The 24864-nt window shown below is 37.8% G+C and overlaps 1 protein-coding gene across 21 annotated transcripts in view; it reads left to right on the top strand.

The window, feature by feature from the left end:
• PTPRM (protein tyrosine phosphatase receptor type M) overlaps positions 1-24864 on the top strand; it is a 483430-nt gene that overhangs the window by 427553 nt on the left and 31013 nt on the right. For all 21 annotated transcript variants that reach the window (XM_087961551.1, XM_026671911.2, XM_087961547.1 and 18 more), the window contains one exon: positions 7748-7845. In XM_087961551.1, coding sequence (XP_087817677.1) covers positions 7748-7845 — 98 coding nt within the window. The remainder of the gene's footprint in view (positions 1-7747; positions 7846-24864) is intronic.

The raw sequence follows: 24864 nt of genomic DNA, 5'->3' as shown, positions 1-24864 counted from the left end.
CAAAGTCCAGTATCAAAAACAGTTCAATATCAGACTTACATCAAATCCAAGAATAACAGTCCATTTAGAAAGAACGGCAATACTCTCCAACAGAAGGAAACAGAGACTCACTGAGACACACTCTCTTCTGAGAAAAAGACTAAACAACCCAGGTTTCTGGCTCCATCTTATGGCCGTTTGAGAAACCACACCCAATTACACTTTTTGCATTCCCTTAAAGAGACAGTATTAAAATGTCTATCCTGGTTTATATATTTTCCAACCCAAATAGCTGTTAGGTGACTTACATTCCTAACATTCTCCCCTTTGGGTAGGACAATATATGCAACCTTACATTCTAAGTCCATAATCTTCACAGCAAGCCTTATGCTTTATAGAGCCTTTGTAAAATGATCTGCTATATTGTTTTCTGACATACAGTATTCCAGCTTAATCATCTTACTTTGCACACATTGTCTCACATTTAAATATCTTAAATCTGTGTGTTTCGTTCTTGTTTTACCAGCAATATTTGAAGCCATCTGTATTGCTGATTGGTTATCTTCATAAACAACAATAGAATCTGTTACAGCAATTCCCATATCAATTAGTAGTTGCTTATACAAAGCTAAATCTGTACATAGTAAAGACAAACATGAGAATTCAGCCTCCATTGTTGACAAACTTAGATGTTTCTGTCTAATAGACCTCCATCCAATCAATGCCTTTCCCAATAATACTACAGTACCCGATGTAGATTTTCGTGCATTTATGGCTGTAGCAAAACTTGCATCAGCATATGCAATTAAACTCAGTTCATCTTTAGGCTCCAAATACAATGCATAATGCATTGTTTGTTTCAGATATCTTAACACACGTTTAGCAGCTTGCCAGTGCCTTTCAGTGGGCTCAGCGTTAAATCTCGCTAATTGATTAACACTTATGCTATATCTGGCCTTGACCAATTACTGAGATAAGATAAACTACCAATTAAGGACTGATAAATGTTCTTATCAAAAATAGGACTTTGAACATCACTATGGCTAAACTCCTGGCTCATTGGTGTCTTAGCCGGTTTACAAAGTTCCATTTTAAAAATTTTTAGTAATTGGTTAATTTTATCTGCCTGTGAGATCTTGTATCCTCCCCTAGTTTTATCTATCTTTAAACCAGGATATTGTTTGGTTTCCCCCTAACTGTTTTATCTTAAATTTCTTCTCTTAACAGTGAGATTATTTTAGTAGCTTCTTGTTCCGTTTTGGTGATTAATGCTATGTCATCAGTAAACAATAGCAACAATGAAATCATACCATTACTTTCTCTTTTAAACAAACATGGATCAGCCATGCCAGCTACAAATCCTATTTTAGTCAATTCTTTAACTATACATTGGTTCCACTCATCCTGATTGCTTCAAGCCATAAAGACTCTTTTTCAATTTCCAGCAATCATTATCAGTATTATGATTTTTAAGACTTAAAGGTTTCTTTAAATATATAGTGTGTTGCAACGGTGCATGCAGATATGCCGTCTCTACATCCAAATGATTTATAATGTATTTCTCGTTAGCTGCCCACACCAATGCTGCCCTTAATGTACTATCCTTCAGACTAGGTGCAAACACCTCATTGTAGTCATTTGCTGTCTGATTGAACCCTTGTGCTACTAACCTGGCTTTATGGGTAACAGTCCCATCTACACCTGTCTTTAGCTTATATATCCATTTACATCCTATGGCATGTTTACCAGATGGTAACTTAACGTTTTCATATACCTCCAACTTTTTTAATGATTCCAGTTCCTTATCCATTACTTCCTGCCAAGCAGCCTGATCCTTAGCAGTATACAGTTTTAGTTCACTATAGTTACTAGGAACTGTATTCACTTGGCATACAACACTAGCCTGATATCTATCAGGTGGTTGTGTTACTCGGGTTGAATGTCTTGGTAATACAGGGCTATCTGGTAGACTTTCCTGTGCCACCTGCTCCTGTTCTTCTACCTCCTCCTGTGCCTGTTCTCCTACTTCTTCCTGTGCTTCCTCTTTAATGGCTATTTGTGGTTTACTTATTTTATCTTTAGGGACTACTTGGGTGTCAATAATAATATAATTGCTGGATTCCTGTTCCAGTTTATCCCATCCAACGTGCTCAAGAAATTTTGCACTAGCACTACAATAAACATGAGCTGTGCCTTGATCCCAAAATCTAAACGATCTATGGTTGGTTTCGTAACCTACAAAAAATAACTTCTTAGCTCTATGTTGCCCTTTCAGTCTTACTTGTGAGGGAATATGCACCCATGCTGGAGCTCCAAATGTGTGTAGGTAACTTAAATTTGGTTTTTTGCCATGCCAACGAGTGAATGGCAATTCTCCAGTTGTTGTGTAAACTACATTGTTTAACATATGATTGCTTCACATTTTTGGCCTCACCCCACAGTGTTTCAGGCAAACCTGATAACATAGTGCAAGCCATGGCTTGTAATGTTTGCCCTCTTCGTTCTACAAACGAGTTATGTTGTGGTCTGTAAGGTGCAGAACATTTATGCTCAACACCAGCCAATTTCAACATAGTTTGGAATCTTTTGTTAACAAACTCAGTCCCATTATCAGTAACTAAAGTAATTACTTTACTTTTCATTTTTCTCTCAGCAAACCTTAGCCAGTTAAAGAAATGTTGGAATGTTTCTGTTTTGTTTTTCATAAGATAGCAGAAACCGTATCGTGAGTAATGTTCCATAATACTCAAAATATAACAGGCACATCCTAAACTTGGTTTCTTAGGACCAATTATGTCAGCAAACACAACCTCTAAAGGTTCTTTGGTCTTAAACCCATTTAGTCTGTTTGCTGGAGTAACCTTGCTCTTCTCTTGGCTACAAGCATTACAGTTTAAATACTTGCTACAGGGTTTCAATTTTACTCCCACTGACAATTTAACAGTTTGTTTGGGCATTTTGAAATTAATGTGCCCCAGACATCTATGTAGTAAATGTATACATTCATCATATACATTGTTATAAACTGAGTTAGCCATCTTCAACTGGTCATCATGTATCACATAAAATCATTCTATAAAGTAGCAGTAACACTTTTACCCTCTTTCTCTATTATACAGTTATCTCCCCTAAAGGTTACTATATAACCAAGATTAACTAAAGCCCTTACTGATAATAAATTAAGTTTCAGTTTCGATACATATAACATAGTTAAATGCTCGTTTATACAAGAACAATATGCAGTATCTTCACCTGATGCTTTAATCTTCCATCCATTTGCCAATGATACATGTTGTTTACTTGTAGACATCTTTACAAACCTTCTTCTATCTTTAGTAATGCATTGCGATGCTCCACTATCAATAACCCACAAATCATGGTTTACAGTTGAATTTCTAGACATAGTTAAACTAACATTCTTCTTGGCCTTCTGGTAATTACCAGTATTCTGTTGTTTTCCCTTCTTACAGAATCTAGCTATATGTCCCCTAGCCCCACAAGAAAAACATTTCCTAACAGTATAGGCAGTTGAAGACAAATTCTCTTCTTGTGGTTGTTCCTTCCTCAGTTGGTCCCTATCCAGCCGTCTTCTTGCTTCTTCTAACAATCTTCCAGTTCTGTCAGTCAATGTCAGTTTATCTCTGTGCAGGACTTCCAGTGAAGATACGTAATCATCATAACTTTCATCCAATGAGGAAAGAATGATATAAACTTGATGCAGCTCTGAAAATATCCGTTCCTTTTCATGTAGCTCTTGAAAAGTTCTTTTCATGAAGTTCAAATGAGCTAACATATCTCCACCTTTCAGAAGATGCGCTCTAAACAGTTTACGTGTAAGATGTATGTGTGCACCTACACTGTCACGAATATAAATCCACTTCAAATTCTCCCAACACTTAGCAGCAGACTCTTCTACACGAATATGGACTAGCTGCTGGTCACTCAGTGTTAGTCCAATTATACAAAGACCTCGTTCGTTGTTCTGTTTAAAGTCAGCAAGCTTCTTGGCATCGTCCTCATTTTCTGGATCCCAAGCATTTACATCTGATGGGTCTTGAACTACATTCCATAACCCTCCTCTATGCAGAAGTAGACTGCACTTCATAGACCAGGAAACATAGTTTGTTCCATCCAACCGGGTTATCAATGATAGACTTGTTGAAGTGTCTTGTGCCATTTTTACCAGGATAGTAAACCACAATTAAACTGTAAACAGCTGTCTGTATACAGTACTGTGTATTCACACCAACTCTCAGTTATCTGAGCCTGGTATGGCCTGGGCCCATAACCAGTGTTGAGGTAATTCCCCGTTAGGAGAATGAGCGCATACAGGGAGACGTAGTGAGAGAAGCGTTTGAATAATACACACACAGCACACAGATACACTGTACAGTAAATGTAGGTTTTTACTTTCGATAAAGGTTTAAGCAATGTTCAAACACAGTCCAAAGTCATTCACAGGTAAGATCAGTCAGTTTTTAGTCCAGGGATAATCCAATAACAAAGTCCAGTATCAAAAACAGTTCAGTATCAGACTTACATCAAATCCAAGAATAACAGTTCATTTAGAAGGAACAGCAATTACTCTCCAACAGAAGGAAACTGAGACACGCTCACTTCTGAGACAAAGACTAAACAACCCAGGTTTCTGGCTCCATCTTATGGCCGTTTGAGAAACCACACCCAATTACACTTTTTGCATTCCCTTAAAGAGACAGTATTAAAATGTCTATCCTGGTTTATATATTTTCCAACCCAAATAGCTATTAGGTGACTTACATTCCTAACATGCTGCAATAGTCGTAAGTGTGAAAAATGGTTATAAGTCACTTTTTCAGTGCCATTGTAACTTTGAATGGTCACTCCACACAAGCAAAGTACCAGCAAAGGAGGGGGAAAAACTCCAGAGAAGTTCCTGAGACAGGAAGTCTAGTCCTGCCAAGAATATAATAAGGGTTAATGGAGAGGCAGTTTCTGTAAGCAACACCAGGATGTTTCCTTCCTGCCTTCCAGGATTAGGACAGTAATTTCTTCTAACAAACAGTTCTCTGAACTGCTTAGAATGTTAATAACTGGTTCTAGTGAATAGGTGCGAACTGGTAGAATCCCACCCCTGCTAATAGCATATCTTAACTAGAAGGAAGTAGATCGCCATTTAGAAGAGTAGAATGAAAAGACACACTCGTAGAATATTCCTCATACAAGAAATCTTTAAAAGGACTTCTCAGTGGATACTGCAAATATTTAATACGTGGCCAATTTTACATGTTTAAATTTTAGGACATTGGTGTGTGGAAAAACCAGAATGATCAGCAGAGGGTTCCCTTAGCATATGTATGATACAAAATAATTACTTACACATCCCTTATATCAGCTTATGGATAATATCTGTGGATTCTCTCTGTGTGTAGAGATTTAATTTAAACTTCTATGCATCGACCATAGGTGAATTGAACACACCAAAATAACGGTACTGCCAGAGGTACTATTTCTCCCCAGCTCACTTCCCTCATTAAGATGAATGGCAAATAAAATTGTCAAGCCTGGCATTTAAGCAATTTTCTCTATACTTATTAAAATAATAAACTGTCTCCAAAAATCTGTCATTTTCAGAAAGACCAATTTGGGAATTGGACTAATTAGATCGACAGTGCAAACTCAAGAGAAATATTAAAACTGGAAATACAATCAGTTGAAAATTTCCTTGTGTCAAAAACTTACTTCCTCACGTGAGCCTGATGAGGTGGATAAATTAGTTAAAATCTTTGGAACCATACCCTTCCAAGTAATTAAAATTTTTCCAGACTAAGCATACCATCTGGCCCTTAGGGATGGTTAATCAGGGACAGTAAGTTCCCACCCCATTTAAGGAAGCTGTAGTTAAACATTTGTTTAAAATATAGAATTCTAAATTATGGATAAATATTACTCACTATGTTGTATCTTTCCTGACTAAGATACTGGAGAAAATGATACTGAATGTTTGGATCCATTCCAATCTGGCTTCTGGTCTGATCTGGGGGCAGAAACAGCCTGGCATGCTCTCATTACAGAATTAAAATAGAGAATGGCGAAATCAATATTCTTGCTACATCATTTCAGGGTGCTTCCATTTGGGCTAGTTTATTATAAGTGGACTGCCTTTAGAGACAGTTAGGAAGCTGCTGCAGGACAAAGCTATTCTATTATTGGCAGAGTTTAGGCAATTGGAAGATACAACGGCAATCTTACATCAGTTGCCAGAGCATTTCTAGGCCCAGTTTAGAATGCCTCTGAGCACTAAATAATTTGTGATAATACTGTGTGTCTACCCACCTACACCTCTCTGAGGTGTGTAATTTCCAAGGTCAGCAACAAGAATAGCATTCCATTCTATTAGGTTAGAATGCAGCAATGATAAGCCAGAGGAGGCTCCAGTTTTCTCCACACAATGCTTATGTAACTCTATGACTGTTTTTAATTAGATCTTTAAAGGTCGGGGTGTTCTCACCTGCCTTTAAATAGCTGGAATCGGTTTATTTTACAAATTTTAGTTCATAAAATACTAGCATGTTTAATACATTTCCATTGAGAGAAAGAAGGAAATGCCATTAGAAAGTTTTGCCTTGAAAGATGGAGGGAGTACTTTTTTTTAATCCTCATAGCCTTGTTAGAGAAAATAACCTCAGTGCTCAACTCTTCACATTAAGAGGAAACAGTGCATAAAACAGTGCATAAAAAAGGTTTTAAAAAATGTTGGATGACCATTTGTCTGAAGTGGTGTAGGGTTTCCTGCCTAGGCAGGGGATTGGACTAGAAGACCTCCAAGGTCCCTTCCAACTCTGTTGTTCCATTCTATTCTAAACCAAATGACAACAGAGGCTTATTAAACATATAGCATCCTAAATCAATCACCTCATTTCTGTTCTATCCTCAAAGTTAGTGTAATTGAATTTGCTCTGGGTAAGCAGGTTGAGATTAGTGCTACCCCACATGGCCTTCCAAGATGTCTAACTAGAGCCATTCACATATAGCCTCTATTCCAGTGGTGAGATTCAATTTTTTTTTACTACTGGTTCTGTGGGTGTGGCTTGGGGTGTGTGGCAGGGGAAGGATACTGTAAAATCTCCAGTCAGAGGTGGTATTTGCTGGTTCTCCGAAGTACTCAAAATTTCTGCTACCGGTTCTCCAGAACTAGTCAGAACCTGCTGAATACCACCTCTGCTCTATTCTACATGCAAATCTTTTTTCACACACATGTACATTGATTTTTAGGCAGAAGATACACATGGCGAGACCATATGAAACAGGCTCTTTCCCCCATCCAAAGCACACCTCTTTAAAAGCCTTCACTGGGACCAAATGAGGCTTTAAAAATGTGATTGCAGAATCAATGAGATGACTTTTCAATGGGGAGTTATAATGTTTAGAGAAGGGATGATTAGCTGATTCTTCGAGCAACAGCTCTCAAAAATATCCCTCCATGTGCCAATTAGACTCCATTGGCACCAAAGAGGGCTTTTGAAGATTTGATTGCAATGCAGGAAAGGAAAAAGCTCTTATGTCTAATTTCTTGCTGATTAGTGAAAAAAGCTTTTTGCTCTCTTGGAAGAGACAGACAGAGTTTGAAGAAAGAAGCCGGTGGTCTACATGAAAAACTGGAGGTTTCTAATGCCTGCAGAAAACTACTTTATCAGTTTCAGTTTTTTAAAAAAATATGTTTTTAATATTAAGAAAATATAGTGTTCCACTTTTCAGGTACGCTGATCTTTGGATTTGTTTGTTGCAGGACCGATGCAAGAGACTATATATGATTTCTGGAGAATGGTCTGGCATGAAAACACAGCAAGTATAGTCATGGTGACAAATCTCGTGGAAGTGGGAAGGGTAAGAATATTTTAGAAACTGTACGTGTGCATTATCTAAATATTCTGTTTGCAAACAACAATAAGCAATATGATCACCATAAAGAGGTTTATTTAATCATGTACATTGTTTTAAAAAGTTTCCCCAGTAATTATATAATTAATTTACTTCAAAAGAATAGAAACTCTGTATTTATTGCTAAATGATTATTCCCCAAGTTCGCTACCATTGCTCATGAAAGTGGGACAAGTGAGATTTGCTGTATAACAAAATCTCAGGGATACTAATCTACTGTCATAAAAGGCAAAAATAATAATAAAAGGAGCATAACTCTAAGGAGAAAAATCATACACTTTTTTTGAGATAACAATTGTTAGGTTTCATCCTGCAGAAGAAGAGAAGTATAGAACAATAGAAAACAAGAATTTAATAATGGGAATCCTTGCAGAGTTGCTCTTTGGTCTTTCAGTCCAACTGGTTTGGGTTAACGTACAATAATTGTCAGGGAGATTTCTATGGAGATTCTCAGTCATCCAGTTCATGCTTGTCCCAGAGGTGCTTTTTCAAGAGGCAACTGGCCTTTCTTATTTTTCTTTTAAGACGTTTCGCTTCTCATCCAAAAAGCTTCTTCAGCTCTGACTGGATGGTGAGGAATGGAAGGATTTATATTCCTTGCAGACAGCTAGTCATTTGCAGTCGTTTAGAGAGTTGTTGAGGCCACTTGGAGGTTTATCTGTATCCTCAGGGTCACCTGAGTTGTGTAAATGGATGTGGAGCCATCTTGGAACTGCTGAAAGGACACTTGACATATATGATGTCATATCCCTTCCCCTCTGTTTGGAGAGGGCTGTTCAATTTTGACATAGATGGGCTCTTTGATCCCTCTTTCAAACCAGTGGTCTTCTCTGTCCACAGTGTGGACTTTGCTGTCTTCAAAAGAATGCCCTTTGTCTTTTAAATGCAGATGGACTGCTGAATCTTGTCCTGATGGGTTTGTTCTCCTACGTTGAGCCATGCGTTTATGAAGTGGTTGTTTTGTTTCCCCAATGTAAAGATCTGCACATGTCTCATTGCATTGTACTGCATATATCACATTGTTCAGTTTGTGTCTGGGTGTTTTATCCTTAGGGTGGACAAACTTCAATCTTAGAATATTTTTTGGTTTAAAGTGTGCACATATGCTGAAGATCCTGAATTAATGGGAGAGTTCAGCTGTTGGGAAATACTAGAAATGTTAGAAAATGATGTATTTACACTGGTGGAAATGGATGACATTAGGCCCATTATCTTCAATCTTTTATGGGATGTTGTTCTTCCCATGTAGTTTTTTTTTTTTTAACATGTTGGCCTCTCCTGACTTTTACTCTTGGCTGTTTCTAGTCAGTTTCACCCTTCCTGTCTATTCTAAATTAAGCAAGGAGCAAAGATTTCTTTTTAGCTGTAAAGGAACATCAGGGGTAGGAAGGCAATCTTTTCTTTTATAAAAGGAGCTCCAGGGGTAGGGAAAAACCCAATTTCAGACACTGATTGTATAAGACTGGAGGTCACAAAGTAGAATTCTCAGCAGTGTGCAGAAATAAATCAAATAATATTTTTCCTTATTATTTCAGCCATAACACTACATTTTTGTGATACAATTACTCAGGATTTGACACTTGACCCCATAAATGTGCTCAAACAATCACAGTGGCACAGTTAAAAGATCAGATAATTTTCAGAAAGATGGAATTCTCATCCAGAGGCAAAATATTTGTGATACATTATTTAATCCCTTAATTCTTTCTTTTCCTGAAGAATATTGAGTGGAATTTGGGTGTTTATTATATATCATTCTTCTGAAACTTACTAGCTGCATTGAGGAAAGTATACACTATAATTGGAGGCATATATATTACATTGGGAAGAATTTGTGGTAGGCAGAGTGAATTAATCCACACTTTTCCCCTATGCTGTTGTTGTTTTTTAAGAAAAGAAAACCTAACAACTCAAAACTCTAGTGAATCTTGATTTCATTAATAATTATTAATTACAATTATTAAATGATATTTTGCCTTTTTAGAGCATGTGGCTGATCATTCAGCTTATGTTACATTATTAAATGAACTATAAGATTTATGTCAGCTACTGCAATTCTTAGAAAAATGGGATAACATTTAATTGAGTTTTTAAACAAACATTCATTACCAAAAGGGCAGAGATGCAAGTTAAGGTATTCCATATTTGAAGGAAAGCCTATTTTCCAATGATATATTTTAGTCTCAGATATTTAGTAGGCTACACAAAAATTTACCTAAGCTTGTTCCAACAGGTAGAAAAAGAAGAAAATCCATTTCAAATAAAGAAAAAAATGGTTTCCTCATGGGTTCAAAAATACTACGTGTAATTAATAAGAAATGGAAACCATCTTGATCTTTCTACCTAATAATTAATGTGTGTGATATAATTTCTATATGTGATGACCAAGTTGCTTAACATTACTTTGTGAAATTATGTTTAGCTTTAGCTATTGAAATAATAAGAAAGGCAATGCATACATGTTAGAAGTATGTTAGTTAATGTTTGTCTTATTTTCAAAAGACAGTGAAAAAAATCATTTTAAATAATTAATTAGGCATGGGTCACTAAAACTCTTGTGATACATGGTTTTAATATCTTGGAATCAGAGTAGTTTATAATTTCCTCTGAAGAATAGATGCATGGACTTTAGAGTGATCAATTAATGTCATTTCCCTCTTTTATTCTAAATTCAGGTTACATTCTGTGTTCAGAAGTGGATATTTCTCATGGCTTATTGTGAGTTTAAATCCTATTGTTTAGACATGTAACAGCCTGAACTACTCACAAATCAAGGTATAAGACCATATTTTAGACAAAGCAATAAGATTTGTGGGTATAATTAAGGACTGTTACTAAAGCATAAAGATGCAGATATTTGAAGTGGCAAAAATAGTCTAATTCCCAGTAAATAAATTTTCCTTCTTAATATAGGAAATTAAAACAAATTTATTGTTGTAAAACAGTCCATACTTATTGCATCTGTTTGATAGCCCCATTCCAAAAATGGAATATATCTAATTTTAGTCTTTCCTTTATTACATTTGTAATACAGCCAAAATCTGTAAGGACTTCCTGCAATTAACAGCAGGAACATCAACCAATGATATAATGTTTAAATGCCCAGAGTAAGAAAACAGTAAGTCATAGCAATTAAAACAAGACAGTATCACCCCAAACTGTCCCAGAAGAGTATCACTTGTACCAACTTCCATAAAACTATATATTTTTAAAGTTATTAAAATTACAGAAGAAAAGCTAGCCTAATTTCTGGAGGGAGTCCATAAAAAGAATGCTAAAGTTTGAAAAGCAAAACCTTTAGGCCTCTCACATTAACTTAATGGCTCTAGTGGTTAAGACACCAGGCTAGAAATAACAAGACTCTTGAGTTCTAGTCCTATCCTAGGCATGAAGGCTGGCTGTGTAACTGGGTTAGTCACTCTCTCACAGTCCAAGTCCAATAGGTTTTATGCTGTGGGGAAAGGAAGAGGAGAAAGGAGTATTAGGTGTGCTCACTAACTTGAGTGACTTACTTAAAAACAATAAAGGCAGGATAACAAATCTTAAAAATTAAAGGAACTACAAGTAGCTTCTCAGACAAGTCAACATTGGTTGAAGAACGCAGTTGTCCAAACATCTTGGCACCAAGCCATATTGAGACATATTTGAATAAAAAGTCTAAGTAAAGAAATCCTTTTAGTAGAACACAATATGTTACAGAAAACATTCTAGAATTTGTATAATTTGATTATAATGCTTATTCAGGGTTCATCATTACCACAATGAAACTAATGCTAATTTAGTTTCAAATAATATTTTTAAACAATTATAAAAGGGTTTATTGGTCCAACGCCTGTATTTTACCTTTTCAAAATCAACAGTCCTATATGTATTTTCTCATTCTAGCGCTATAGCATCAATTATTTCCATCTTTAAGTAGTAGTACTGCAGACATCAAGATATCTTCATCTGATATTATAGCATTAACTTTACAAAAATCTTAATATCTTGAAAAATTAACACAAGAAATAATCTAGCTTTCCTCAACTTAATGCCCTGGAGGTATATTAAGATTGTATCTCCAAAAATTGTCAAGTCAGTTAGGTGGAAATCCTAGGAATATTTGTTCCAATAGATATGCTGAGCACCAGATTCAGTGAGATTCATTGTATTGTATGAAGCTTTAAGCTTGCAACAGGATTTTCTCCTGTCTAACCAACACTGCAACATATTAGAATCATTTTTTTTAATTAAGTAAGATCATGTAGTTATTTAGAAATTTAGAAATACTATTAGGATTAGTACTTCCCGATGTGGAATCCCAACTCAGATTGGATTATTTACCTTGCTTTTGAATAACAAAAAAAAAAAAAAAGGAACAGAAGCTATTACATGCTATGAATTAAATATGACTTTGTCCCTTAATCCTATTTTTCTCTTTTGGAAATGTCAAGATTTTGAAAATAGAATCCATTTATTCCAGATTAAATCTGTCATATTTTGTTTTTATTCAAAGATTCGTGCAGCTGAATTTCAGCATACTATGTAACTCTAGAATGCTAACAAGGGTTCATGTTAGTATAGTATAGTGTAATGTAGTGTGGTATGATACAGTACTGTACAATACAGTATAGTTAGTAATATTCTTGTTTAGTTAGGATGACATATGATAGCCTTGTCCAAAATGTGTTTTTCACATGTCATCCGAGTGAAGCGTACAAACCAGGGTCTGCATTTCCTGCGTTGGATGAGGAGAGCACATCTTTCTCCTTCTGTCTTGGCCACTCTTTACAGAGGCACGATTGAGAGCATTTTAACAAATTGCGTCTCTGTTTGGTTTCGTGGCAGCAGTGCCTCCATACAGAGAGTGGTAAAGACAGCTGAGAAGATTATAGGAAGCTCACTTATTACAGGATACTGCTTATAAGTGTTATGTGCTTAGAGCTCAAAGCATTGTTAGACCCCACACACCCAGTTTCCAGTCTGTTTCTGTTGCTCCCCTCTGGGAGGAGGTTTCAAAGTATTTCTAGAAGCACTACCAGATTCTGTAATTGTTTTGTTCCCTATGCCATCCGTCTGGTAAACTCACAAGATTCTTTTTTCTCACCATGTACATGTGGACATCCAAACTAGGCTGTGTTGTTTCTATATGTCTATATGTCATATAATATATGTGGGTATGAGCATAATTTTGTATTTATTTGTTTGTTTATTTTGTCAAGTTTATGCAGGGTATGTTGGAGGTGGTGACCCTTTGAGATCTGCGTGCAACAAAATTTCTTTTTAATCTATTTAAGCCAATTCGTCTACATTCAAAGTGACTAAATTATTCTATTCTAACCTGTAATTCACATGTAATAGCTCTTACAAATGTTATCTATTACACAAGAAAGAATAGGCTAGAACTTCTTCTCAGTTGAGGAGTCCAGTTTGAGATATTGTACCTCCAAATAGAAAAAGTACAAACAAACAAAAAACCCTCTCTAAGCAATTAGAGAGACAGTTTGGTCTAATGGTTAAGGCATCAGACTAGGAAACATGAGACTATGAGTTCTAGTCCTGCCTTAGCCATGAAAACCAGCTGGATGACCTTGGGCCAGTCACTTTCTCTCTCACCTGGTTGATGTTGTGAGAAGATAAGGTTACAGGGTTGTGGTTGTGGGGAAAATGGGTTGTGGAGGTTCTGTTACATATGTTCACCGCCTTGAGTTATTTTTAAAACTTAAAAAGACTGATACAAATAAGCAAAAATGATAAATAAAATTGCTACTGAATTATATATTGAAAACCCAACTTGGTTACATTTTGTACATACAAATGTACAAAGCATTCATCCACATTTACGTTTGAATAAGTACAAATACGAATGCATCCTATTCAAATGAAGTATTTTAATAAATCAGAAAAAACAAAAGTTTGGAAAAAGTTCGTTATTTATTTCTTCACTCTATGGAAGTATGTAGCCCACGAAAAGGTCATATTATCTGTAAATTTTGGAATGCACTCTCTTGTTTTTTGTTTTATTACAGTTTTAGTTGTTTTAATTATATTTTCGCTGTAATTATTTTTAATGGTTTTGATCATTTGGTTTTTGTTACTTTAATTGTGTGCTACCCAGAGTGTTTGAGACAAACAACTGTATAAATTTAATAAATTCCACTTTTATCACTACCATCCAACTTATGATTCCGGGCAATAAATGACAAGAAAAAAAAAACAATAAGTCAACATTAAATGTTATCAATAAAGGAGAATATTTGTAGCTCAGGGTTGAAATGGGGGGTCCTTGGTGCTCTCTGAGCTTTCTTTATTTCTTGCAGACGTTCCTCTAGCACTGATGATGTTTCCTAGTTAGGGTAATGAAACATCTGCAAGAAAACAGCTCAGAGAACACCAAGGACCAACCCTTGAATGTTGTTATGTCTGCTAATCCTTAGTGGACTTTTTTGATATCAGGACTAAAAAGATGAGCTTTATGGATTTTTTTTTTAATAGCTAAAGATTTGGATATGGGGAAAAGTTCGTTGTTGTATTTTAATAAAAGGTGATAAGATTAAAATTGTTTATACTTGTGATGAAGAGGGGAATCATTTCTTTATATATTTTCTTTTTCTTTACTATCTTAATTTTTTCTTTTTTAATTTTCTGTACTTTCTATTGTTTTCTTTGCATTGCACTTGTAATTTTTAGTAAATTTACTGTAAAAAGGGAAAGTGATCTCCATGTATTTATTTCCCAGTTTTGTTTTGTTTCTTTTGTTAAGCAGTTGCCATTAACAGTTGAATTAATGCACAGCCTGTGTTTCTCCTTCTATCACTGCCTAGGGCACATAAGGCTGTGCTATTTCTCAGCATCTCAACCTAGTAATTTTGATTGATTTGGGGAAGATTATGTAGCAATTCCACATTTTAAGAATTGGCCAGGTTCCTGCAAAGCCAGACACATTGCTCTTCTTGATTTTGAAAGGTTCTTCTCTTTTTTCCCCCATTGCAGCTTCACATAACTCTCCCTGCTACCGTTGTTATTTGACTTTTAGATTTGTTAGGAGACCACCTATCCTATTTGAATCCAAAAGCAAAAGAGCAAAATCATATTATTTTTCCAGGGGAAAAAATAATACATATTTAACATATTTTCCACATAACTTTTTTGGATAATCATTCATGAATTATTCATTTAGGGGTGGATGTGTGTTTGTTTACCCAGCCTGGGTAGTCATTAACTCAGCTACAGCTTTTGCCCTGGAGCTCTCTGCATCAGTGTGGTTTTTAATTGCAGGCAGAAGAGCCACCAAGAGGTTTTCCCTTATGCAGGCACCTGCTAGAGATGATTCAGCAACGTCCTTCACCTCTAGCAGAGGCCAGATACATCTGCCAATACCTGTCATTATCTGAGCCAGACTTGTCAAAAACCCAGCATCCTTTAAGCTCTCTTGGGTGCCAGCAAGAGACCCTTGTCGGCTATCCTGGCTCTTGTAGGGCTGCCCTGCACCTGGTATTTCAATTGTAGCAAAATGTGTTTTGATTGTTTTCCTCCTTTAATGAACCTACCTAAGGGACATTTAGCTCTTTATCTGGTAGCGTGTTATTGAGTTGCTCGCATTTATCCTGCTGGTGCAGAGAGACGGAAAAAGAAAGCAAGTGAACCAAGCCCTCTACTCTGCCACCCCCATTTCCTTGCATTCTTCTGCTATTATACGGATCCATCTGCTTCAGGTCCTGTGACAGAAATCAGCCAAGCTCCCCTAGGAATATTTTGCTCTAGTAATTTACACTAATGATTTCTAAACATATTTAGCCAGTTTTATGACAACCTCATTAGAATGTGACTGAGTTCTAAAAAAATGCAAACAGTGCATTGTAATTTAAGGTAGCTGTGAGTTGCCATGAAAAATTATTCAAAGATGATATATGTTAGAATTGACCTAAGGAAACCTCATGCTGTTCTGGCACATGTGGGTCTTAAAAGAAAGATTAATGAGCAGGTCTCTAAAGGAAAAAACTATCTGAAGCAGGGGTTGGGTCTGTAGTGTGAATCACTACTCAATCAAATGAAGGAACTCTAACAAGATATAGCAAAGAAACACTACTACACCAGAAGATCAGATTCCAGTCTGACTTCAGGAGGATTTAGTTTGGCCTGATTTATTGGTCTGAGCACCTCAAACCTATGCTCTACCTGGTGATAGATTGTTCCACAACTCACTCATCCTTAATTCAGTTGGAGTAGTAGCTAAACTTGGCGTTCTTATCCAGTCTTTAAATAGATAAGCAGTTTTGTCCTGTTATTTATCCACTTGCTTCTACAGGAATGATTTCAGAAACATTATTCATCAATTGGGCAAGCATAAATTAATTTGGCCTAATTTGGCATATTATTAGTTGAGGGCAAAAAGAAATCAATTCTATTAGAACTATCTTAATTACATCATTGTATTTACACACATGCACTTACAGATGTGTATGCAGTGAAATATATGCTCAGGTTTTGTTTTAGGGATTTTTTTTTTATACTGGTTAAGGTACCAGTCTAGAACTGAGGAAATGCAAGTTTAAGTTTAAGCCAAGCCATGGAAAGTCCTTAGTGAGCTTCTTTGGGCCAGTCATACTTTCTTAGTCTAAGCTACTTTGGAAAGTCAGTGTTCTGAGGAAAAATTGGAGGAGGTAATGCTTTGTACGCTATGTTTACAAAGGGAATGCTATATCAAAGCACTTTTGAAAGAAAAGGCATGGTATAAATCTAACAAATATGTATAAATTTCATGTCAGTTACAAATCAAGTTTCATGTTTGATATACCCTTTGGCAAGAAACAAGCTGTTTTTGGATTCCCATAATGTCTATTGATATAGACTAAATGTTTACATGTTTTATTTAATTATCATTATATTTTTTACAAAGCTAAATACAAAAATATGAAAAGTAGGATAGATAAAGAAAAAGATGTTGAAAATAATAGAAAGCAAAGAAAACAAAAAAAAACCTTAAAGAACTAACTTCTGGTCTTCTTTACAGCAGTTATAGAAATAATTGAAACAGTTTCTCCTCTTCCCCATATTCATCCCACAGTAATCAATAAATTGTGAAGTCTCCAGTGTTATATAAAAATAGTTCCAATGGAAACAACTTTCTGAGCAGAAGTTTACTAGTTATCAAACTAGGTATCACCATCAATGTTATAAGGGACTATGGGTTGCTCTTATTTATTATATACTAGTGGCCTGGCTTGTCAATGTTGGTAGGAGTGTTCTTGATGGTTCCTTGATTAGACTGTTGTTTACTGTTAGCTTGTTTGTATGCATTGGTAATTCCTTGATTGGGATATTGTTAACTTGATTGTTGCTCTTGTATTAATCTTGGTGTTAATATTTGCCCATAAGGGCTGCTGGTTTTGATCTTTTTGTTTTCTTATGGGCTTTTTGATTGTCTCTTTTGAGTGATATATAGATGTTATTTATCTATGTATGCTGATTGATAGCCAATTTGCTTAAGTGCCAGACTTCCAGGAATTCTCTGGTCTTTATGGACTTAGTTTCATGTTCACAGTTTCCCAGTTGAAACTATGGTTGAGTTTGTCCATGTTGTACCACTAAGGATTTTTCATCATGTCTTCTGACTGATAGTTGGTGTTTACGGATGGGATCTTGTAATCTTCTGCCTGTTTTTCCTGCATAGTGGCTCTTACAATCCTTACATTATATGCTATAGATCAGGGGTCCCCAACCACCGGGCCGCGGACCGGTACCGGGCCGCGGAACAACTCCTACCGGGCCGCTGGCTTGCTGGGCGCCGCCATCTTTTTTTCATGAAAAAGTGCTTCCGGTGAGCTTTTCCGGGTAGAAAGCTCACCGGAAGCACTTTTTCGTCAAAAAAAGATGGCGGCGCCCAGCTGATGCCGGTACCGGGCTGCGGCGCCCAGCTGATGCCGGTACCGGGCCGCGGCGTCAAAAAGGTTGGGGATCACTGCTATAGATGACTCTTGTTTTTCCTTCTAGAACTGCTTGATCTTTTAGTTTACTTAGGATGTTTTGGAGGGCTTTAGTTGGTTTGTGTGCTATGGTAAAAGTCATTATTGTTCTTTCACTTATCCTTCCAACTAAGTCAGTTTATGAATTTCTGCAAGTTCTGAATCTTCATGATCAATTCTTCCATGGTGAGTATTTCTGTATTCTTCCATCTTTATATATATAAAATAATCTCACTTTCATTTGCATATAGAAGATCAATCATTCACGAACCTTTTCTAATTGACTATCCCTAAGTCCTAGAAAGAAAAATTCTGGCTTCATTTGAATGTTAATCTTTAAAACTCTCTGCATCAGCATAGACATTTGTGTCCATTTTCTGCCCACTTTTCAACCAGTCTGTCATGCATGGTAACATGTCCCTTCTTTTTTTACTTTTCCAACAACAATTAGAAATACCTTTATACATTGTAGATAATTTCTTTGGTGACATATACCAATGGTACATCATTTTATAAACATTCTCTCTTGAGTTATAGCGGTGAATTTCAGAATACTACTTATAAGCGCTATGTGCTTAGAGCTCAAAGCATCGTTAGAGACCCCACACACCCACTGAACTGTCTGTTTCTTTCCTTCCCTCTAAGACAGGGGTCTCAAACACAATTTACCTGGGGGCCGCTGGAGGCAGAGTCTGGGTGAGGCTGGGCCACATAATATTATACTTTATATTATACTTTATATTTATATTATACACTAATATTATACTTTCATATCATAGTGGGGGTCACAGGATATCGTCCTGCGGGCCGCAATTGGCCCGCGGGCTGCGAGAATGAGACCTCTGCTCTAGGAGGAGGTTTCAAAGTATTTATAGCAGGACTAGATTTTGTAATAGCTTTGTTCCTTATGCCATCCATCTTGTAAACTCGCAGGATTCCCATTTTTCCCCGCCATGTATACGTATACATCCAAACTAGACTGGGATGTTTCTCTGTGGGTATATGCATAATGGTTATCTTTTGAGAGCTGAATGAAACAAAATTTCATTTTAATGTATGCTGATTAGTGTTCATTTAAAGTGACAATAAAGTTTTTATTCTATTCTATTCAGTCCTTTCAGCCACATCCTTTCCCATTGATCTATCCATATATTATATGCAAGATTCTTAATCAATTTTATCATGCTTTCTAGCTCTTCTTCAATTTTGAATCTTAAGAGTTTATACATTTTAGCAGTTACCTGTTCATCATTTATGCAAATTCATCATTTATACACAATTGCATCTCAAAGCTAAATGTTTACTTTCAAGTAGGCACACTTAGAATTCTGCCATGGGTGATTTACCTGGAATTTTTATTATTGTTCTTCAGTTAATTAACCAGTGTTAACTCTTTGTGATCCAATAGATGTAATTTTGTCAGGATCATTGGGAATTGCTTCTTTGAATTCTTACACGCACCTGTTTGTGCCATCAGTAATAGCATTTAAACCCCTTATTTTCAAACTTCAGGGTCTTTCTAGTAACTCTTGTCTTTGTATATGTTTTCAATATAAGAAATAGCTGCATTACACCCAGTGAGATTTTTCTAAAAGATTTGGATTATACTGCAAACATTGAACAATGGGATGGGAGTTCCTGCAACAGAAATAATTATCACAGTTCAGATTGTAAGCAGAGTTCTCCCTCAGGGATATATATTTCTTTATATGCTGACTGAAGACAATACAATCATTTCACAATAAAACATTTAAGCAGCTGTTTAATTATGCACAAATGGAACAACAAATAATGATAAATATACCCATTTTCTTTATTCATTTATCATAGTGATGACCTTTTTCAAAAAACAAAATATAATCTGCTTCCCAATGGAAATTATGTAGACATGATAGATTGCTAAAAAGAGGATGCTTTATAAAGCTCAACAGTTTAAAATCATCTTTAATCTGGCAGATCAGTAAATAAGATAATATGTTTTATCAGTCAAATAAAAGATCTGCTTATTAAATATACATCCAGGAAGAAGTTGGCTTTATTCCATCATGCATACCAAGAAAGATATTCTAAAGATGAATTATTGGCCATTATTCTCTAGGAAGCTAGGCAGATCGTTTTGTAATCATTTAATAAAGATGTTCCCAGATCAACCTTAGTTGCCTCACTGAGCCAGATAGCAGGAAATATGTGTAAACAGTATCTTTGTAACATTGAAAAATTCCTAGTCAGTTTTCTTATAAACTCTTTTCCGCAAGAAGTTGCTGTTTTAGAAAATATAAAATCGGTGTGGAATTGAATCTTGAAGCCTTAACATATTGAATAGAAATCCATTTCAAAAGCCAAATGTTTAGTTTGAGGACTACATAATCCCCGAAGAAATGTTTTGGTTCTCAGGTAATGAGAGAATCCAGAATTTACATGTTACTATCCTTAGGCAAAGTGGTATCATTGTCTTTTCTACATTGCTACATTGTGCATACACCACATAAAATAACATTTTGAATATTTATTTCTAGAAAGGAAAGAAAGTTGCATAGATGGTTGTTCCTAACTATAATGACACCAGAATAATGAAATGTGCATTGTCATATCATTATACAAGTTCTGCTCGTTTGTACTACGGTAGACTCATACTTATCTGAACACTCTCCAGGATACTGCATACAAGAAGACACTGAAATATTCTGGCATGTATCTCTCCTATACTTCCCATGGTTTGTTTTGGCCTTGACGATGACATAGGCCACTGCAGCTAGTCACAATTAGACCAAAATAATTGTGACATCACCATTTGAGCTCTTTTTTTTTCATATTTTCATCGTAGTTATCATTATAGATCCCTTTCTCTCTCCCTCCCCCCACCACACGGATATTTTAAAGTCATTGCCATCTTCTTTTAAAATAAATAAATATACCGTAGTACATGAGTGAATTGCTATCTGTCTGCTACCTTCATACCAAAGTCTAAAATAGTGTCTTGCCTAAGGCTGCTTCATGAACTCATTATTTCTATTTGCTGATTTTATTCTTGGAAGATGTTTTTCTAACCTTCAACTGAAATCTTTTTTCCTGAAACTTAAAGCTATTGTTCCTTTACTCTTATTTTGAGATGTTGGTGTTCTTTCTACCCATTCAGAAAAGCTATAACATTCTCTGTCATTCTTCTTTTCTCAAGGCTACATACAGCTAGTTTCCATGTTTTCTCAGAGCATTCTGCCTGCAATCCCCTGACCATTCTTGTTGCCCTTCTATGAATTATGCCAGTTAATCTGAATTAAGGTGAAAAAATCTGAGCTTTACAAAGCTGAAACAACTGCTAGATGGCAGCAAAGAGACAATAAATCTGTTTACTTTTATGTAATGGTCATTTTAGTTTTTGTAGCCCAGATCTGATAAGTTAGTATTATTTCTATAGTATTATTTTTGAAGTATTGTACCTAGAATAGTTGACTCTATTTAAGGTTGGGTATATCCAATACTGAATAAATTAGAATGGTTATTTCCAACCACTTGGAAATTTGGTTGGTTCTATTAAGGTACCATACCATACTGTCATCACAACAATTTGTTTTATTTCAACATTATGATTTGTTTCAGTCTTGTTTCAAGTTCTATATGTCAGTTGTAGTCTTCCCAAGCTGATAATGTTGATCCACAGTGGATAGCAATGTAGAAACAGTGTTGTTGTTATGGTCTCTTGGTGATTACAGGAAAAGTCCCTGTGGTTTTTCCATTGATTAAATAGGATAGATGGGTGGGTGGAGATATTTTCAGAAGTGGTCTTCAGAAGTGGTCTCCCTTCTTAGAACTCAGAGAAAACAACTGGCTCAGTCATCTAGTTGGCTTCTATTCTTAAAATGGGATTAAAATTGGCAGTTTTCCAGCTTCCAGGAGTTGTGGTGACACAGTGGTTAGAATGTAATACTGCAAGCTACTTCTGCTGACTGCCGACTGCCATCAGTTTGGCAGTTTGAGTCTCAATGGCTCAGGGTTGATTCATCCTTTCATTCTTCATAGGTTGGTAAAATGAGGACCCAGATTGTTGGGGACAATATGCTGACTCTGTAGTCCGCTTAGAGAGGGCTGTAAAGCACCGTGAAGCGGCATATAAGTCTTATTGCTATTGCTATTCCAACCCAGGACCTTAAACAGGGTTGGGATTCTACCGGTTCAGGTGAACCCCTTGCTCCAAAGATCAGCTGGCAGCAAACCAGTTCACTGCAATGAACATGTGGGACCGCATGCCCGCCCGCCGCTGCTCTTTCCTGTGCTTTATTTCCTTATTTTAGAGCACAGCTGATTTGCGCAGCGGAACAGTTTGCCGCTGCTCAGCTGTTTTATTCACAGGGACTGCAGTAGAAGGTAAGTATTAGAGCTTTTTAAAAGGGGGGGGGGGGGGGCGGGGGGGGGGGCGGGGGGGGGGGGGGGGGGGGGGGGGGGGGGGGGGGGGGGGGGGGGGGGGGGGGGGGGGGGGGGGGGGGGGGGGGGGGGGGGGGGGGGGGGGGGGGGGGGGGGGGGGGGGGGGGGGGGGGGGGGGGGGGGGGGGGGGGGGGGGGGGGGGGGGGGGGGGGGGGGGGGGGGGGGGGGGGGGGGGGGGGGGGGGGGGGGGGGGGGGGGGGGGGGGGGGGGGGGGGGGGGGGGGGGGGGGGGGGGGGGGGGGGGGGGGGGGGGGGGGGGGGGGGGGGGGGGGGGGGGGGGGGGGGGGGGGGGGGGGGGGGGGGGGGTGGGGGGGACGGAGCACACACGCAGTGCGCGCGATCACCGAACTGGTTGTTACACCTGTGGAATCCCACCCCTGACCTTAATCACTAGATCAGAGCACCTGTTACATATGTGTTTGTTTCAGAGTTTACTTTTTACCTTTTTCAACCACTTTCTCAAGTCAATGGGTTTTTTGCCATTCTTTTCCTTTTCACTGAGAAATATCTGTTTAGTGTTCATATAACAGTTTGGTCTGACCTGAGAATTGATGGTTCTCTCCTTGTCCTGAGCCACCGAGCTGGAAGTGAAATCATCAGTACTTCAACAGATTTGTCTAAAGCATAGTCCAGTTGTTATATACTTTTAACAGGGACTAGGCAGCTATCTATAGTATTGGAATGCTTTAACTTGAGTTCTTGCAATGAGCCTAAATGGCCCTCTCAACTCTATGATTCCTAGTACAAACTCATGATATTCAGCTAATACTGAACTTGGTGATATCAGATATATTGTTATGTATTCTTTTATACACTCAGCAGTTTTTACTGTACACTCAGCTAGTTTCTTTGGTCACTTACTGTACCAAAATGTAGTCATTACTCACAGTCACTGTAAAGACAGTTTGGAGAACTGAGATTAAAAATCTAATATACAGTACTGTGACTGTAAATGACTTCTATTGTAAATCAAATGGCAACTCTCTTTTCTTTCCTTGTTCAAAATACTTTTGAATCCAGAAACTTCAAACCCAAAGCAAGTGCACTTGTTCCTGTAAGCCAGTGGTTCCCAAAGTGGGTGGTATCTCCCCCTAGGGGGCAATGGGATGACTTAGGGGTCGATAAGAGGCATGGGGGGGGGGTTGGCAGGGAGATGCTAAGAGGCAAGGTGGTGGCAGAGGAGTGCTGGAGGTGGGCCCCTCGCAGGGTGCATTTCAGCTTCCCCCCACCCCACTTGCCTGGCTTGCTGGTGGCCGAGAGGAAGGCGAGCCAGGGTTGACCCATTGCTGCTTGGGTCCCACCTGAATTCTCCGCAGCTGCTGGGACTTGTCTGCTAGGGGCAGGGGGGCGACCAGGGAGCATGATGCTATGCCTCCCGCATCACCCCTTACCTCTGCCGCCGTGACCCGTGAGCCCCAGCAGCTGACGAGATGCGGGCTGGCGGGGAGCCAAGTAGCACCAGGTCTGCTCTGGCTGGTTCATCTTTCCTGCAGCTCATTTCTCCCACAGCTCCTGAAGTGGGCAAGGCTGCAGCCTCTCTTGAAGTTCCCAGCCCTTTCCCCAAAAGAGGGAGGGGTGGAAGTCCCACCCGTGGCCCTTTGTTGGACCTGGAAGCCTTGCCTGCCAGCGTTTCTGGGCAACGCGGGACCAGGCATGGACGGACAATCGCACCCTGTCCCTGGGACTCTGGGAGACTCGTCATAAGCGATGCTGCCAGGTGACTACCTTGTTGGAAGTGTGTGTGTGTGTGTGTGTGTTTCAGGTGGGTCTCCTAGCTTAGGAGGAGAGAGCGAAGAAGGAAGGGAAGGGAGAGAGAAAGAGAGAAAGAAAGAGAAAGAGAGAGGAAGAGACAAGAAAGTAAAGAAATCAAAGGGAAAGAAAGAAAAGGGGAGAGAGAAAGGAAGAAAAGGGATAGACAAAGAAAAGGGGATGGAAGGAAGGGACAGAAAGAAAGAGAAAGTGCTTTAAACATTTTCATTTATTGGATCAATTCACCTTAAAAAGTATTACATATAATAAATATTTTTAACTTTCCAAAAATTAGCACATACAAATAAAATGAGCTACCAATATCAAACATACTATAGATCAGGGGTGTCAACTGGCGTCGTCACATTGTCATCATGTGACATATTGGGACTTTTTTCTCCTTTGCTGAAATAGAGGTGGGAGTGGCCAGCGCATGACGCATCTGGCCTGCAGGCTGAGAGTTTGACACCCCTGCTATTGATAACCAGGAAGTTAATTTTAATTGCATTATCTACTACAATATTAATTTAGCTACTATTTGGTACAATATTAGTACCATATTTATAGCACATTGAGCTATAAAATATACTAATTGCTTTGCTTGATCATCATTATAAATTTCTTCTATTTATATTATGGTCGCTTCCCAATGTATTTATTCAACTATTCCCCTTATGTCCACAACTGAGACCAAAATTTCCATTGCTAAGCAAGGCATTTAAGAGAGTTGAACTGCATTTTGCAACCTTTTTTGCCACAGTTGTTAAGTGAATCACGGCTGTTGTTAAGTGAACCATGCAGTTGTTAAGCAAATCTGATTTTGACTGTTGACTTTGCTTGTCAGAAACTAGATG

The sequence above is a fragment of the Notechis scutatus genome, chromosome 3 (genome assembly GCF_049901735.1).
Source record: "Notechis scutatus isolate UNSWTSFEM ecotype Mainland chromosome 3, rNotScu1.2, whole genome shotgun sequence".
NCBI classification, from domain to species: domain Eukaryota; kingdom Metazoa; phylum Chordata; class Lepidosauria; order Squamata; family Elapidae; genus Notechis; species Notechis scutatus.
This window is presented reverse-complemented; position numbering and strand designations above follow the sequence as displayed.